This window comes from Electrona antarctica (genome assembly GCF_951216825.1).
Source record: "Electrona antarctica genome assembly, chromosome: 8".
NCBI classification, from domain to species: domain Eukaryota; kingdom Metazoa; phylum Chordata; class Actinopteri; order Myctophiformes; family Myctophidae; genus Electrona; species Electrona antarctica.
The window spans coordinates 41,057,885-41,073,368 of NC_136789.1; the positions used below are offsets into that span (position 1 = coordinate 41,057,885).

Below are 15,484 nucleotides of genomic sequence, written 5' to 3' on the forward strand. Positions count from 1 at the left end.
GAGGGATGTTTGCGCTTTACGTGAACACATTCCACGTCTCTCCTGTTGCATTCTGGGTCACTTTACACAAAAAGCCACTGTGGCTTAAAAGAAGAAACAAAACAAAGAACAAGAAAAGAAAGACATTCTCCCACAAGCTGCCCTAGAATCTGGAGTGTGTTCTCAAGTTCAAACACACGTTTTGTGTTTCTAGTGCCATAAAGTTTCTTATGGGCATGTTTACTCCATCTATACACAGGTACCCATGAGGAGTGTGCTGTACTGATTGGAATTAAAAACATAAATAAGAGTTAAAGAGTGTCAATAGCGTGTTGGGAGATAGAAGAGCAGGGAGACCAAATACAACCATTTGACAGTGTAGCTTTCTGAGGAATAGGGTCCCCAGTGTAGAGTCCAACGCAGAGGAAGTCCACCACAATGAATTTCCACCCGCATTACTGAAAATTACAGTGATGAGATCAGTATAGTCAATTAAGACCGATTTAATTGAAAATGTAGTTCTTGGGTGGCTTCCCTCGGTCAAGAATACCCTGCCATGCATGATGGCATTCATATTCCGGGGGGACATTAGCCCAAAATATCCGATCCGATCTCCTTGGAGGGAGGGAGTAAGGGGCAGTTGGGTTCCTCTGGGTTCCACTGGGTTCAGAGCCACTGTTTGGCATCAGCTCCGCATTCAAGACAGCAGAACATAATACTGGTTTGAAGAATACTGTTGTGCAAAAATAAAAGGACAAAACCTTAAAAAAAAAAAAAAAAAATATATGTGCACTTCATGTTTTTGACGAGGAAGCCCTCGCTTTGATTCTGAAGCATTCCGTTTGAAAACTGCAGGGGTTCAATTGGCATCAAGGAGGGGGAAACGTGTGGAGCATGTTAGTGGGTTATGAACTTGGATTTAAACTGCTGTTTAAATAGGTTTAAATGAAGTGGAAGGACAAGAAAACAGCTCAAGATGCACAGTGATGGTGTTCATGGTTGAGTGAGGGAGAGAGAGAGACAGAGTGAGAGAACATATGAAACACATTGTTCTTCTTCACAATAAAATCCTCAGTGTTTTTTTCTTCCTTTCCTACATTTTTATCCCACAATTTTTGCAACCCATTTTTTTCACCCAGTGTCTACTATAATGTAATCCTGGGCGCAAGCAACGGAGTGACCTTATGCTTCCTCCTATGCATGAGGAGTCCAAGCCGCTTCTGTTCACCTGACAGGGGGGGAGTTTCCCCCGGTTGGATGTAGTGCATGGAAGGAAGTTAAGGAACACGTTATTCCAACCAGTTCCTTTCCCCTCCATGCAGGCACCCCAGCTGACCAGGTGGAGGCAGTATAGAGACCAGGATTGCTGCATGTTTTTTGTGAGGGTTCCTAATCGTAAATCCTCAGAGTTCACAGTGGAGTAAACATAGCTATCAGCCACCTGTGTGCTCTTCACTCATAAATATGGATAGATTCAAGTTGTGTTACATACATAGTACATACAGTACTGGACATACAACGGTTGATTACACACTATTCTATTCCTGGTTCAGAGCAGAGATAATGCAGAAAAGCCGGTTTGGATTTCTGACATTAGTTGCCCGACACGGTTGACTAATTAGACTCTGAGCTGGTTGTGACTACACACACCTGTTGTGCATCGATCTAATCAACCAAAGAGAGAACCTCTGTCATGACAGCACATCTGCTCTGGCTTGTAAGGTCTAGCCCCTCTCATGTTTGAACCGTCTACCTGACCCGTGTGTCCCTGAGGTACCCCAGCAACGCCACTGAGGTGGCCCGTCGGCAAACTGACATGCTACACTGACTCGCGCCTGAACAGGGACTCCATAACCAGGGGGAACGAACACAGAAGGCCTTCCCAAGATGCACTGGGAATAGCGGTGTCCTCAAGAGGCCGGCAGCAAATCACCGGGCTAGGTGGTCCAGTGGTTTGGGGACCAGCAGTGGTTTGGGGACCAGCAGTGCTTTGGGGACCAGCAGTGTCCTTGGGGGAGGGGGACAGCAGATGCTCATCTACGCTACGCACAAGGAAAAACACAGCCTCTGATTAAGTCAACTCTGTCCCTTCCTGCTTAAGTAGTGCTCCTCAACAGTGACCCCATTACAGTAGTACACTCACAGCTCCTCCATCAGTGTCTGCCCTAAGACTGGAAGGCCGGTGATCAATCCCTGGTCGTCGTCGAGTCATATCAAAGACGTATGCATTTGGCACCCAATGTCTGCCTGCTTGGCACTCAGCATCAAGGGTTGGATTGGGGGTAATTAAGTCCCAGGGACGTGCTAGCGTCATGTCCAGGGGGTGTCCCATGTACATCAAGCTGCCTTATGCTATGGAAACAGGAGATAGGCTGCTGCCCTATGGCCCACATGGCTCAGGAACCACTGGTTCCCAAGGCTATTTGGGGGAGACCAAACATCTGTCGCACATTCAAAGCAGCATTTCTGTTCAGCCGGGGGAGATATTGCGCTTACGAGGCTTAGGCAGTACAGTACGTGATTACGTGTCCTACCTCTCTCAATGGAAGAGTAGAGAGACCACCTCCAACCACTGCAAATGTACTAGTGTCTAATAACATACTCTACCATACAGACAAAATAACGTTTCACTCATTAAAATAAGTCCCAGATTGAAGCTTTAAGTTAACACTGAGGATTTTAGTGTGTTCTGCTCAATTCCAACGACTGAACGGCATCTGGATACTCGTGTCAGTCATTCACATCTGAGTAACAGTCAGATCGCATGAACGGCAAAGGCTTGAACTCCCGATACAAGGAAAGGATAAAACTTGTTATTGAAAAGGGCCTTTGGGCTTGACTTGTGTGCTGAGAGTTGAGGATAGGGTCAGTCAAAATGCTAGGTTGATCCCAATGTCGTGCCTATAAACTTCCATAGCGGTCAAATCTCCATGCACAGCAGCAATTACGTGTACAAAGTGAATAAATGGCATCCAAAAAATAAAATAGAAAATAGGGGGAGTAGGGGAACAGGGCGCTTCATCGGTTAGCGACCGACGACAAAGACAGCAAAAAAACTAAATTCCTTTAAAGACTCCTGCCCACGGACAGAAAGTGGGGCGATCACAACCTCGGATTTCTCATTACAACAAAAAATATTAAAAAATAGTCTTTATAGAGGGCTCTCTTTTTTCATCTATACACGATCAATTAACATTAATCCATGGAAAGCAACAAAACCAAAAATATATGTATAAATTCATATATATATATATGCACTGTATATATTACCATTAATAATTTCAAGTTTTTGTATGGCAAAAAAGAAAAAAATGAAAAAGAAGCATGACAGAGAGACAGCAGAAGGAGAAGTGATGAGCGCCATTTTCCAGTTTTCCATCCCTGCTGTCTAGTAATGAACACATCCAACCCCATGAGAGCTGCACGTTACTCTGAATGGACTAAACTGTCTTTACATTCAAATCAGACAACTATATTCTTAGGTCTGGGCAATACATCAAGACCAGATATCCACTGGGATTTGGATTTGGCAATATTGTGCTGTCTTCTTTTCTGGTTTTAATCACTCAGCCTTATATTTTACACTTTAAAAATGTTGCAACCTTTTTTCACAAATAACCGATCTACAAGTTAACGCATCACATCGCATTTTCACTAGTCGCTATATAATCACTTTTTGTGGGGATTTTTTTTTTAAATTGATATTATCACAATACGATGCCATCGGCACAATATCAATAAAGGTATTTATTGTGATATCCAATCCTTTATTGCCCAGCCCTAATTCTACGTCAAAGTGGACCCATTGTTTTAATTTATCGCCGATGTTTTCGATCAGAAACATTGTTTCCCTGCCAGGGTTTTTCACTAACCTTTGAAGAACCACCCGGTCGTGAATGTAGCTCCATTTGGCAGTCAATGTTAAAGGTTTCATGACATTAATTTTCATTTATAATTTCATTTCTTTTAGGTTTTATGACTCTGAACTTTGAACAACGGTCGGTGGCCAATTACATATAATTTTTGGGGTCCTTGACATGAAATATTGAGCACCACTGATACAGAAACATAGGTATTTCCGAAAACTGTCAGAATTTAGAAGACATTCTTTAAATTTCGACGTCAGGCCTAAATGGGTTAAGGTGAACAGGGATGAGTGATGCGAGCCAGACAGTCAAATACATTAGACCCCTCGACTAGGAGCGACCGCTGGTCTTGTGCTGCCTGTCGTTCCCATCTGGTCTTTTGTAACGAGAAGGGAAGCTGAGCTGGCGTGATGCGGGTGAGATGAAAGAGAGGTACGCTGCAAAACGCGTACTGTCGTAAAACAAAAAAACAAAACTAAATAAAAGTGTTGTTTAACGCTGCGTCCACAAACTACTCCTACTGTATAAAACAAATTCACGAGGTCAAATTAACCCGGAACGTCATATTTACATTTCTGCTTGTAATTTCATAGACAACTGCTCGTCTAATAAAAACCTGTAAACAAAATGTGCAAGCGTACGTGTAAACACTGTTTTACTACTGAGGGAGGCATTCCACTGTGTACAGCACACCAACGTCTTGGTGTGTGCGTGTGCGTGTGTGTGTGTGTGTGTGTGTGTGTGTGTGTGTGTGCGCGTGCACATGCATGCATGCGCGTATGTGTGCATAAACTGCTAAGTTATTGTTTGATTACAGCTACGGCAATAAAATAACGACACCCTTTTTTACTGTACAAGAAAGCGGCAAGCATTTGTTCATCAGCTCATTAAAAACAAGTTATAATACAGATTCTTTTATAGAACAGACAGGAGGCTGCATGCCTCTAAAACACCCCGCGTTTAGTTTGAACGAGCGATAAGAGACGCACGCACGCAACCACACACACACGCACGCGTCATGTGTGAGGGTCTCTCTCGACTCGTGAGGACTGTCCTCAACTCGAACACGAGGAATAAAGGGCAATACTGTCATTCCGGGGACATGAAACTAAAGTCGCTTCATTCAAACCATGTGCGATTCATTTCGGTCTGTATTGTTTAAAAAATGACTCAATATAAGACAATACAGGCTTGTATTGATCAGCTCAAAACATGTTACCCCCCATTGTCTCATTTTAATCTGCCATTGTTTAAAGCCACAACTCTATCTGTCGACGGACCCAACAATAGAGAGGAGGAAACAAACCCATTAGCCAAATTTCCTAATATTGACTTCTGTCCCTTTGTGTCTCTTTGTCCTGTCCTGGCCTGGGTCTTCTCCAAGCTAACCTCTCTGTCCTGTCCTGGCCTGGGTCTTCTCCAAGCTAACCTCTCTGTCCTGTCCTGGCCTGGGTCTTCTCCAAGCTAACCTCTCTGTCCTGTCCTGGCCTGGGTCTTCTCCAAGCTAACCTCTCTGTCCTGTCCTGGCCTGGGTCTTCTCCAAGCTAACCTCTCTGCAGCAGACGGCTTAAAGCTAAAGAGTTGCGATAAAAATAAACGTTACAAAAATGTTAGCACAGTAGAACACACTGACACTGTAGAAAGGATGTAAAATGCCTCTAGACAAAGAGAGCGTGGAGCGCAAAAATGGAGGTACGAGGTGATGGGTTTCCGTTTCCGCGGAGGTCGAGTGCTTCTCGCGAGCCGCCGCGATCGTGCGCCGTCATTGTCATCTGTACAACCTCCAGAACGATTGCTTCTTTTACGAGTCCTGCGTTCTCTTCCTGTCCCTTGATTCACGACGCGCAGCTCCGTTCTCGTTTGAGAGTTTCTTTTAAAAAAGTTTCTAAAATCCTTTTTTTTTTCCTGTCGTCCTTTTAAAATGTTTTTTTTTTTTCTTTCTTTTGTTTTAAGGACATGATTGTAGTCCTGTGAGGTGAGAGGCGGTCGCGTTCATGATTCGGTGCACAGGTGCATTATGGGTCCATGGTGATGTCGTCACACAATGTGGGAGGGGCCTGGGATAAGTGTGCTCTCTGAAGGATGGATGGCAGCAGGCTGTTAGCTGGGTTCCGGGGCCCCTCCCGCGCGGCGTTATCGTCCACAGTGCACGTCCGTCCGAGTGTGTGTGACACCACTATCTCTACACCGCTGACACCTGTTCGTCTGAAAGACAAGAACAGAAATATATTATCTTTAGGAGGAAGCAAAACGCATCCACACAGTCAAATTGTTGCGTTCTGTAAAATCGTTACACACTCGCACACCTTGCACATTGCGTAATAATCTATTAATTGCGGAAAATGTGATTGTGTTCTTCTTCCAATGTGTATTTCATTGGCTGTTTTGCTATCCTGGAGACACATTAAAAAAAGAAGACCCCAAGATCCTAAACAGTGGCTGACAGACAGTATAGACACACACAGACACACACACACACATGCGCGCGTACATACCATCCTCGCTATCGGCCGGCTGCGGCGACGGCAGGCACACGCTGGGCGGCCGCGAGGGACCCTGCTGCGCCTGCGTAGAGCCTGGCGGCCGCGAGGGTCCCTGCTGTGCCTGCGTAGCGCCTGTCGGCCGCGAGGGTCCCTGCTGCGCCTGCGTAGCGCCTGGCGGCCGCGAGGGGCCCTGCGGCGCCTGCGCGGTGCCTGGTGGCCGCGAGGGGCCCTGCGGCGCCTGCGCGGTGCCTGGTGGCGTGGCGCCGCGGACCTCGTGGTGGAGGTGATGGTGGTGAGTGTGGTGTTGGTGGTGGTTATGGTGTTGTTGGGGGTGGTGTTGGTTTCCGCTGCCGGAGGCCTGCAGCCTCCGAGCCTCCGCCAGCCCTCCGGCCGCGGCCGGGCTCTGCAGCAGCTTGCTCCTCTGCATGGCCACGCTGTAGTCCGGCGGTCGGAGGTGAGGCGGCCTGGGAACACCTCCTCCTCCTCCACCTGCTCCCACCGCCGCCGCCGCCGCCGCTGTTGACGCCAATACTACTCCGTCTGTGAGGCCCAGGTCGCCCAGAGCCAGCCCCTGGTAGCCTGGAGGAGTGGGAGGAGGGGCTCTGTAACGCTCGTCCTTGGCGGGCGAGGTGATACAGTACACTGGACAGACGGGACGGACAGCGTTTGGAAAGTGAAGGAGTGAGGGACAAAACGGGGTTGAGGAGGAGGTGGAGTGAGAGAAGGGTGTTGAAATAGGGGATTTGGTAAAGGAGTGGTGGTGGTGGGGGGGGGGTGAGAAACAAAAAAACGGAAGAAAATAAATCAATGTGATGTTTCACAAACATGACACGTGGACCATGTATATGTATGTATTCACGAGAACGTGTCAAATAATAACAATAATAACGCTAGAAATAAAGACAATGCAACGAGGGATGGATGGCCGCAGCAGAAACAGACAGACAAAAACACTGGCGTATACCCTTAGTCCGACGCACAAAATGTGCATTAAAAAGGCCACAAACTAGCAGACAACCGTGTGTGTGGTTTTCATTTGTTGTCTAAATGAATATAACCGCCCCCGTAGCCATTTTGTGGATGTTCTAAAACATAGTTTTACCTTTACCAACAAATAATACCCAGCCAGAGGAAAAACCCTGGAAAGGTTTGATGAATAAATTATGAACTAACTAAGTCGTGACATTTGTCCTCCATTTACTGGAAAGACATTTCCCAATGTCACAAACAGTAGAACGCGACAGTAGTGAGATAATTCAAGCAGAACGCGACAGTAGTGAGATAATTCAAGCCTAAACCAAATGAAGCAGAGCAGGGACACGTGAGTCGCATGCTGAGGCTGTAATCAGCCGTCAGTCAGTTTCTATTCTCGTTCACATCTCAGCTGATCATTACGTCACTCATTCATACTCCAATCAGAACTCACGCTCTTAGCAGAGCCTTCCTTTAAATACGGCTTCTGATCACTACAGCTGCTTCTTCGATCACAGGCAGCTGCCGCGCGGCTGCTGCCAAAGCTTGCCTCCTCCACCCCAGCCTCCACCTTTTGATCTCAAGTCTGCCTTATAGGCTCAAATACTAAACATGAATGTCAACGTATTGCTTAGGTATTGCTCAAACGTGTGTTTCAACTGGATGTTGAACTGGAATTTGAGTGTGCATGGCTCTAAGTAAACAAGAATTCAATATTGATAAAGTAATCTAGAATTCAATGTTGATATAACTCTAATCTGATTCATGGCTTTAACCTTAAAATGCGTTCAAGTTGTATGCTTTGTTTGCATGATTGAAGTTAATCTCATTAACTGTCTTGATATGTGCTGTTCTTGTACCCATGGGGGTTTTGATATTGCTCTCAGATATTTGCTTGGCGTGCTGCTTCGACAAAATTCAGAGCATATCTCCCAGAGTGCGGCGCCTTTAACGCCACGTTTAACTGTATACCATTTGTTGCAATAAATGGTGAATCTACTTTGATGTGAGTGTTTCCTGTCTAAAATGACCCCTCACAACACGAGAGAAGAGACACGGCTCGGTCGTACAATAAGTGTCACTTGACGAAAATATATTGTATATATCGGTTTTGTAGCCAACGATGCTTTGCATGGTGTTGATGCAGCATAAACAACGTTTTGCTGCATCTTTAACCCATTCAGGCCTGACGTCGAAATTTAAAAAAAAAAGTTTTCTAAATCATGACAATTTTCGGAAAGATTTGAGGCACATTTTAACGATTTTTCAAAAATAGCAGACCTACAAGTTCATAGCGCGCCACTCGGTGGCGCGCTATGAGCTTGTAGATCTGCTATTTTTCAATAGCTAAATTATAACAATGTTTAAAACACCAAAAGGGGTTCCCGCCCCAAAATGGGTTAATGGTTAATGTGGTTAAACGCTAACGTGACATGGATGCGTTCCAGGTCTCAATGGATTAAGGTCCTTACACACAGGATGTTTTGTTTGTATCCGTTTGTGTTATGGGTACATCTGCACAGAATGCGATTAGTAGTAAGAAACATTTAGTCACCAAAAGGTAGATTTTTCACCACAAAAGTCATCAACCTGTATGAATAGTTTTATGAATAGTTTCGAAATCGCCACAGTTTACTTGTCACGCCCCTGCTGTGTAACGACCTTTACTCTACCACAGCCATGTGTGCACACAGAGACACACATCATGTCACACTGAACACTAAACACTGAGATGAAATGGAAACACCATGTTACACACTGCTTTTGCAGGGGGAGACCCCCTACACTGGCGCCCCCGGCCCCTCACCTATCAGGCCCTTCTCAGTGCTCGACGTCACTGTTTTGTAGGCTGCTGCTGCGTCCGCGCTCTGCCCTCCTCCGTCCTCGTGGCTGTTGGCTGTGGGCGAGGCGGCGGAGGTCTCCGAGGCGTTGCGGCGCTTTATCGTCCCGTAGCTCCCCTCGTAGGTGTCCGACAGCGAGCCGGACGACGCCCAGCTCTGCCGCGACAGCGAGCCGCCGCCGTCCACCGTGGTCGTGTGGCGCCCGTCGTTGGACGTCGAGGAGGTCGTCCGCATCAGCGCGGCAGTGCCGGCGCCGCCGTCCACTTCCTGGATGGGCCCGCTCAGCTGCGTGTGCCTGAAGCCTCCTCCCAGGTGTGCTGCAAGGTTAGAATAGTTTGGGGTTTTTCATTATAGTTTAGTTAAGGGACCAAGAAGTCACACAGTGACTTTGGTCACTTATTGTTTTTGTGTTTTCTTCTTCTCCTTCTGCCAAAAATAGCTGTTCTGGCTCAACCGTCGGTTTTCGCGAAACTTGTCAACATGGTAGAGGGCCATGCCAAACGGTGACTATGCGAAGCCCATGACGATTGGCCAAATGGTGGCGCTATAGCACTCAATTGAAAATGCAAACTTTGAACGTGCATATCTCATGAACCGTTTGACCGTTGGCAATGACACTTTGATACACATGTGTCTCCTCATGCAACTTTCGTGTTCTGACTTTTGACCTCTGACCTTTAGATCACCCGCCATTTTGAATGATATGAAAAACAGTTAAAATGTATCTCCTCCCAGGATCTTTGATCAAAATGCACGAAAACGTCTACACGTGAACTTTGGACCTATACGGACAAATAATCGTAGTACATTTCTTTTAAGTCAAAAAATGAAGTTTTTATGAGCCAATGAAAATTGCTGGTTTGTGAACATTCTTCTTTTGTCCCTAATACATACATGCAGCGTCATATGCTTTTGCAACTGTACAGTATGGTAGAGGGTCATGCCAAATAGCACTGAAAGCGTACAAAGAGAAGTTGTACGTGAAAACACACTGTAGTAATGGATAAAGACCAGGACAGTTGTTACCAAAATTGCTGGATGATGTTACTGTTTAGAATGAGTCAAGTGTGTCTGCATAGCTCAGTCGGTAGAGCTCTCACCTTCGGACCACAAGGTTGTGTGTTCAAATCCGGGTACTGTCAACTCTCTTGGTCCCGCCTTATCGCTGCTTGCAGCTATATTTTTAGTTAGGTTTGACTTATTTTCTTTCTAATTCAGTTAATTTTAGTTCGTTTTTTAGAGCGGGTTTGCTAGTTTTTATTTAGTTTTTATTTTTGGGACAATGCTTAGTTTTTTAGTTCAGTTTTTATTAGTTTTAGTGTTAGTTTTAGACAAATGGACAAATGGAAATGGACAAAAACGAAAACTAAGGGCATTTTGTCTATCATTTCAGTTAGTCGTAGTTAGTTTTGCACGATGAAGTTTCAGTTACTGTAGTTATCGTTTTTCTTTTTTTAGTTTAGTTTAGTTAACAATTTTTTCATTTTAGTTTTCTATAATAACCTTGGTGTGCTGCGGCGTGTGCTGCGACGAGCGGGTGCACGGCACCGGCATGCACGCCGTGGTCCCACGGGCGGCAGGACGAGGAGAGCGGCGGGAGGCTCTGGAAGGAGTCGTGCGAGTTGGAGGAGCAGGAGGTCCAGCTGCCGCGCCCGCTGTCCATGGCCACGGAGTCCAGCGCGTCCGACGCGTGCATGTCGGAAGGAGTCAGCTCCTCCGTGGAGAGGGAGGAGGCGAAGGTGGAGCCGCGCGACATCACGCTGCAGCCGCCCCGGACCGACGACGATGACGACCAACTATGGAGGCAGAAAGACGGTGGAAATGAAGGGTTACAGATTACCATTTAGGAAACGTACTGTGGCGAGGAAGAGCGGGACGGAGGCCATGATTCTGATGAGATCAATGGTATTCTAGTGCACGCACGCACGCACGCACGCACGCGCGCACACACACACACACACACACACACACACACACACACACACACACACACACACACACACACACACACACACACACACACACACACACACACACACACACACACACACACACACACACACACACACACACACACACACACACACACAGTGTATAATACATGAACCAAAGTCACAAGTGTGAGTAAGTTATTGAGAGGTCATTACACAACGCTAACTATGAGTCAAGAGAAGTGACATGGGGATGAGTACATATACGTTACATATATAAATATATATATATATATATATATATAATATGAGAGAGAGAGAGAGAGAGAGAGAGAGAGGGAGAGGCTATGACAGAGGTGAACCAGGTAAAAGAGGTGATACTGTAGCAAAGGCACATCCACAGCACACGCACCGACAAAAAACACGACATGCAGGAAGACAAATGAAAACAGAGCAGAGTTCAGTGTCAAATCCAAGCCGCTTGTCTCCAGACAACCTTCAGGTTGTTCTCCCCTTTTAGATAAATGAACGGTGTGAGTCCCCGGACGATCTCCAACAACCCAACTGCTTTATTTCACTGTGAAACGGAGGTCGATTGAGACGCTTAAAGCCTCATTTATTGTATGTATGACATTATGCATTGTACCACAGTGTCGCTCGTTGGGGGGGGGGGGGGGGGGGGGATGATTATCCAATCTGAATATCAGATTGAATAAACTATGGTTTTCTACGCTGGAGTATAAATGAGGCTTCAGTCACAGCCGTTTCCGTTTTGTACGACCAAGTCCCTTCTCTCCCGAAATCCGGTACATGGGAAGCTTGTTAGGGATCAGTTTCGCCGTGTGATTTATCACTACGTCCGGCAATAAAACTTTTTCTCGCTCCTCGCCTGCTTTTCATGAACGCAAACAGTTTGATTCACTGCCACAGTTTTACTGAGGGGGAGAAGAAGAAGAAGAAAAAAATGGCCACTCAATGAAACAAACCATATTTCATAAACAGGTGGACGCCATATAACATGGGGACATAACAGCCGAGGAACAGACAGATTATTGCAGCCTGGCGATGGTTTATGGTTCCCCTTTACGAGGACGGAGCAGCCCCATCATGGAAGAACAATAAACACACACAGCACAATAAATAAGCCTGTTGTTTACTCGGCCAGATTAAAAAGCTGTCCGCGTAAATAAATAAATAAACAGACAAATAAATAAATAAGACAAGACAGATAGACTGTGTGCTACTGCAGAGGGGAAGATGGCGCAGAGTCAACGAGGGACGCTAATAAAAATCCTGCTGCGTTTACGACTCCTGCTCTGGGGGCTTTAATGAGGAAAGGACATAATTGGAACCCAGCTGGGAGAGAAAATTGGGGTGGGGGGGGGGGGGTTGGTTAGGTGTTGGAATGAGTTTGTGTCTCGTAGCTGGGTCCTTATGTTGTCCATGGAGCATTGGGAATTGTTTTGTGTGTGTTTGTGTGTTTGTGTGTGTGTGTGCGTGCGTGTGTGCGTGCGTGCGTGCGTGCGTGCGATTATCCAATCTGATATTCAGATTGGATAATCATCCCCCCCCACGCGTGCGTGCGTGCGTGCGTGCGTGCGTGCGTGCGTGCGTGCGTGCGTGCGTGCGTGCGTGCGTGCGTGCGTGCGTGCGTTTAGAAGCAGTGCAGATTGCTGATGACGCCGTTTGATGCCGTTACAGTGAGACCACCTTGCAGATACAGGTGTGCTGAATTAAACGTATCGAGCTTGCAGATCAGCTATTTTCGTTGACGAGATTTGGTGTAGAGGGAGGAAAAGGAGCGGACCAAGTACAGAGACAACTCAGGTTTACTAAATATAATAGAGGTTTTCCTTGGTGATGATTAATATACTGCTTCGTTCCACAGATGGAATTTGAGCATCTTTGCCCTCGCTGGTTCCTTTCGGCTAGGGTTGTCCCGATCCATTCACATGATCGGAAATCAGGGACGATCACGTCAATTTCAAATGATCGGAATCGGATCGGGAGCAAAAATCATCATAGTATCAATATTATATGGATTTGGATATTGTACTATTGTGATATGGCATAAGTGTTCTATAAAGATATTGTACTATTGTGATATGGCATAAGTGTTCTATAAAGATATTGTACTATTGTGATATGGCATAAGTGTTCTATAAAGATATTGTACTATTGTGATATGGCATAAGTGTTATAAATATAAATATCGGATTGGGAAAACTTTCAGTTGATCGGGACATCCCTACTTTCAGTTTGATCGGGACATCCCTACTTTCAGTTGATCGGGACATCCCTACTTTCAGTTTGATCGGGACATCCCTACTTTCAGTTGATCGGGACATCCCTACTTTCAGTTTGATCGGGACATCCCTACTTTCAGTTTGATCGGGACATCCCTACTTTCAGTTGATCGGGACATCCCTACTTTCAGTTTGATCGGGACATCCCTACTTTCAGTTTGATCGGGACATCCCTACTTTCAGTTGATCGGGACATCCCTACTTTCAGTTGATCGGGACATCCCTACTTTCAGTTTGATCGGGACATCCCTACTTTCAGTTTGATCGGGACATCCCTACTTTCAGTTGATCGGGACATCCCTACTTTCAGTTGATCGGGACATCCCTACTTTCAGTTTGATCGGGACATCCCTACTTTCAGTTTGATCGGGACATCCCTACTTTCAGTTTGATCGGGACATCCCTACTTTCAGTTTGATCGGGACATCCCTACTTTCAGTTTGATCGGGACATCCCTACTTTCAGTTGATCGGGACATCCCTACTTTCAGTTTGATCGGGACATCCCTACTTTCAGTTGATCGGGACATCCCTACTTTCAGTTGATCGGGACATCCCTACTTTCAGTTGATCGGGACATCCCTACTTTCAGTTGATCGGGACATCCCTACTTTCAGTTGATCGGGACATCCCTACTTTCAGTTGATCGGGACATCCCTACTTTCAGTTGATCGGGACATCCCTACTTTCAGTTTGATCAGGACATCCCTACTTTCAGTTGATCGGGACATCCCTACTTTCAGTTTCGGCAACTGAGAATTTGTGCGTTCGTGCTTTGTATTGTTTTCACCCAGCAGTAACACTTAATTTAAATTATACTCTTTAGTCCCAAGATGTTGGTTGTGTGTGTGCGTGTGTGTGTGCGTGTGTGTGTGTGTGCATGCGTGTGTGCGTGCGTGCGTGTCGACAGCTGTTTGTCTGCTTGTATCAGAACACCTTCTGCTGTGTTGCTTTCAAGTGAGAATTATGGAGTTGCGCATGTTTTCTTGTTAACAGCTGGTTTTGTACTGTATGTGTCTGTCTGTGCACTTAAACATGTACAGAGTGCATGTATAAACATGCACAGAGAACCTACGACTGTACTGTACACGTCTACAACGCTCTACAACGGGCAAATAAACAACCTGCATCTGCATGTACGGGCATACAGTAAGATGTACAACAAAGTACATCTTACAGTAAGTACAATTTTGAGGTATACTTTACTTGAGTATTCACAATTTACAATACTTTTACTTCTACTCCACTACATCTCAGAGGCCAATATTGTACTTTTACTCCACTACATTTATTTGAAAACTTTAGTTACTATAGTTACTGTACTTTGATTATTATTACAAAAGATACATTAAACACTGTAGATCTGCTATTTTCTAAAGATTGTTTAGACATTTGACATTTTTAAATTACTTTTGATACTTAAGTACATTTTTATGCCAATACTTTTGCAGTTTTACGCAAGTACATTTTGAATTCCGAACTTTTACTTGTAACAGAGTATTTCTACATTGCAGTATTGATACTTAAGCAATATTACACGAGAGGGTGTGGGTTAACGTGATTATTGCCACGACAGGGATGCGGTGAGGAACGAGACGAAGTCGAGTTCCGCAAGCATCACTTAAGTGGCAATAATCACGTTAACCCACACCCTCGAGTGTAATATTGCAATTATACAACAGTTACCCTTAAAACTAAGAAAATCGCTGAAAGAATATATTTTTTTAATGACAGATGTAGTCACTACGACCACAAATGTCCCAAGAAACTAGCTAGCCTAGCCATCGAGTTTGCTAGCGCTCTGGGAGAACAGAGCAGCTGAATTCTTTGTTTTGATTAGGTGGTGAATGGTGCTGGTTTAACCCACGGCTAGAAGGCTGTTTCAACCAATCAGATTGCTTCCTCGAAACGACCTGTGGTATAATTTTACTTAACACATTCCGCCAGAATAAAGATGAAATATTCCATTACTACATCGCCAGCCTAAGTCTGATCTCTCTTTAGAAGCATTAATATTGTAACCAAGGTCCGAGAGGGGCTGAGCTAGGCGTTGCCTAGCGTTTTATATCATTAAAATCACACCCATGTGAACTGAGTGGTGCAACTC

The 15,484-nt window shown here is 45.4% G+C and overlaps 1 protein-coding gene across 1 annotated transcript in view; it reads right to left on the reverse strand.

The window, feature by feature from the left end:
* Nucleotides 1-1,354: 1,354 nt before the first annotated feature.
* Nucleotides 1,355-15,484, reverse strand: part of LOC306928769 (rap guanine nucleotide exchange factor 6-like) — a gene marked incomplete at its 5' end in the record, with an annotated part of 97,359 nt that continues 83,229 nt past the window's right edge. Inside the window, 4 exons of the mRNA XM_079509041.1 lie at nt 1,355-6,050; nt 6,341-6,970; nt 9,108-9,458; nt 10,645-10,937. Of these exons, the coding sequence (XP_079365167.1) occupies nt 6,028-6,050; nt 6,341-6,970; nt 9,108-9,458; nt 10,645-10,937 (1,297 nt within the window). The 3' untranslated portion in view covers nt 1,355-6,027. The remainder of the gene's footprint in view (nt 6,051-6,340; nt 6,971-9,107; nt 9,459-10,644; nt 10,938-15,484) is intronic.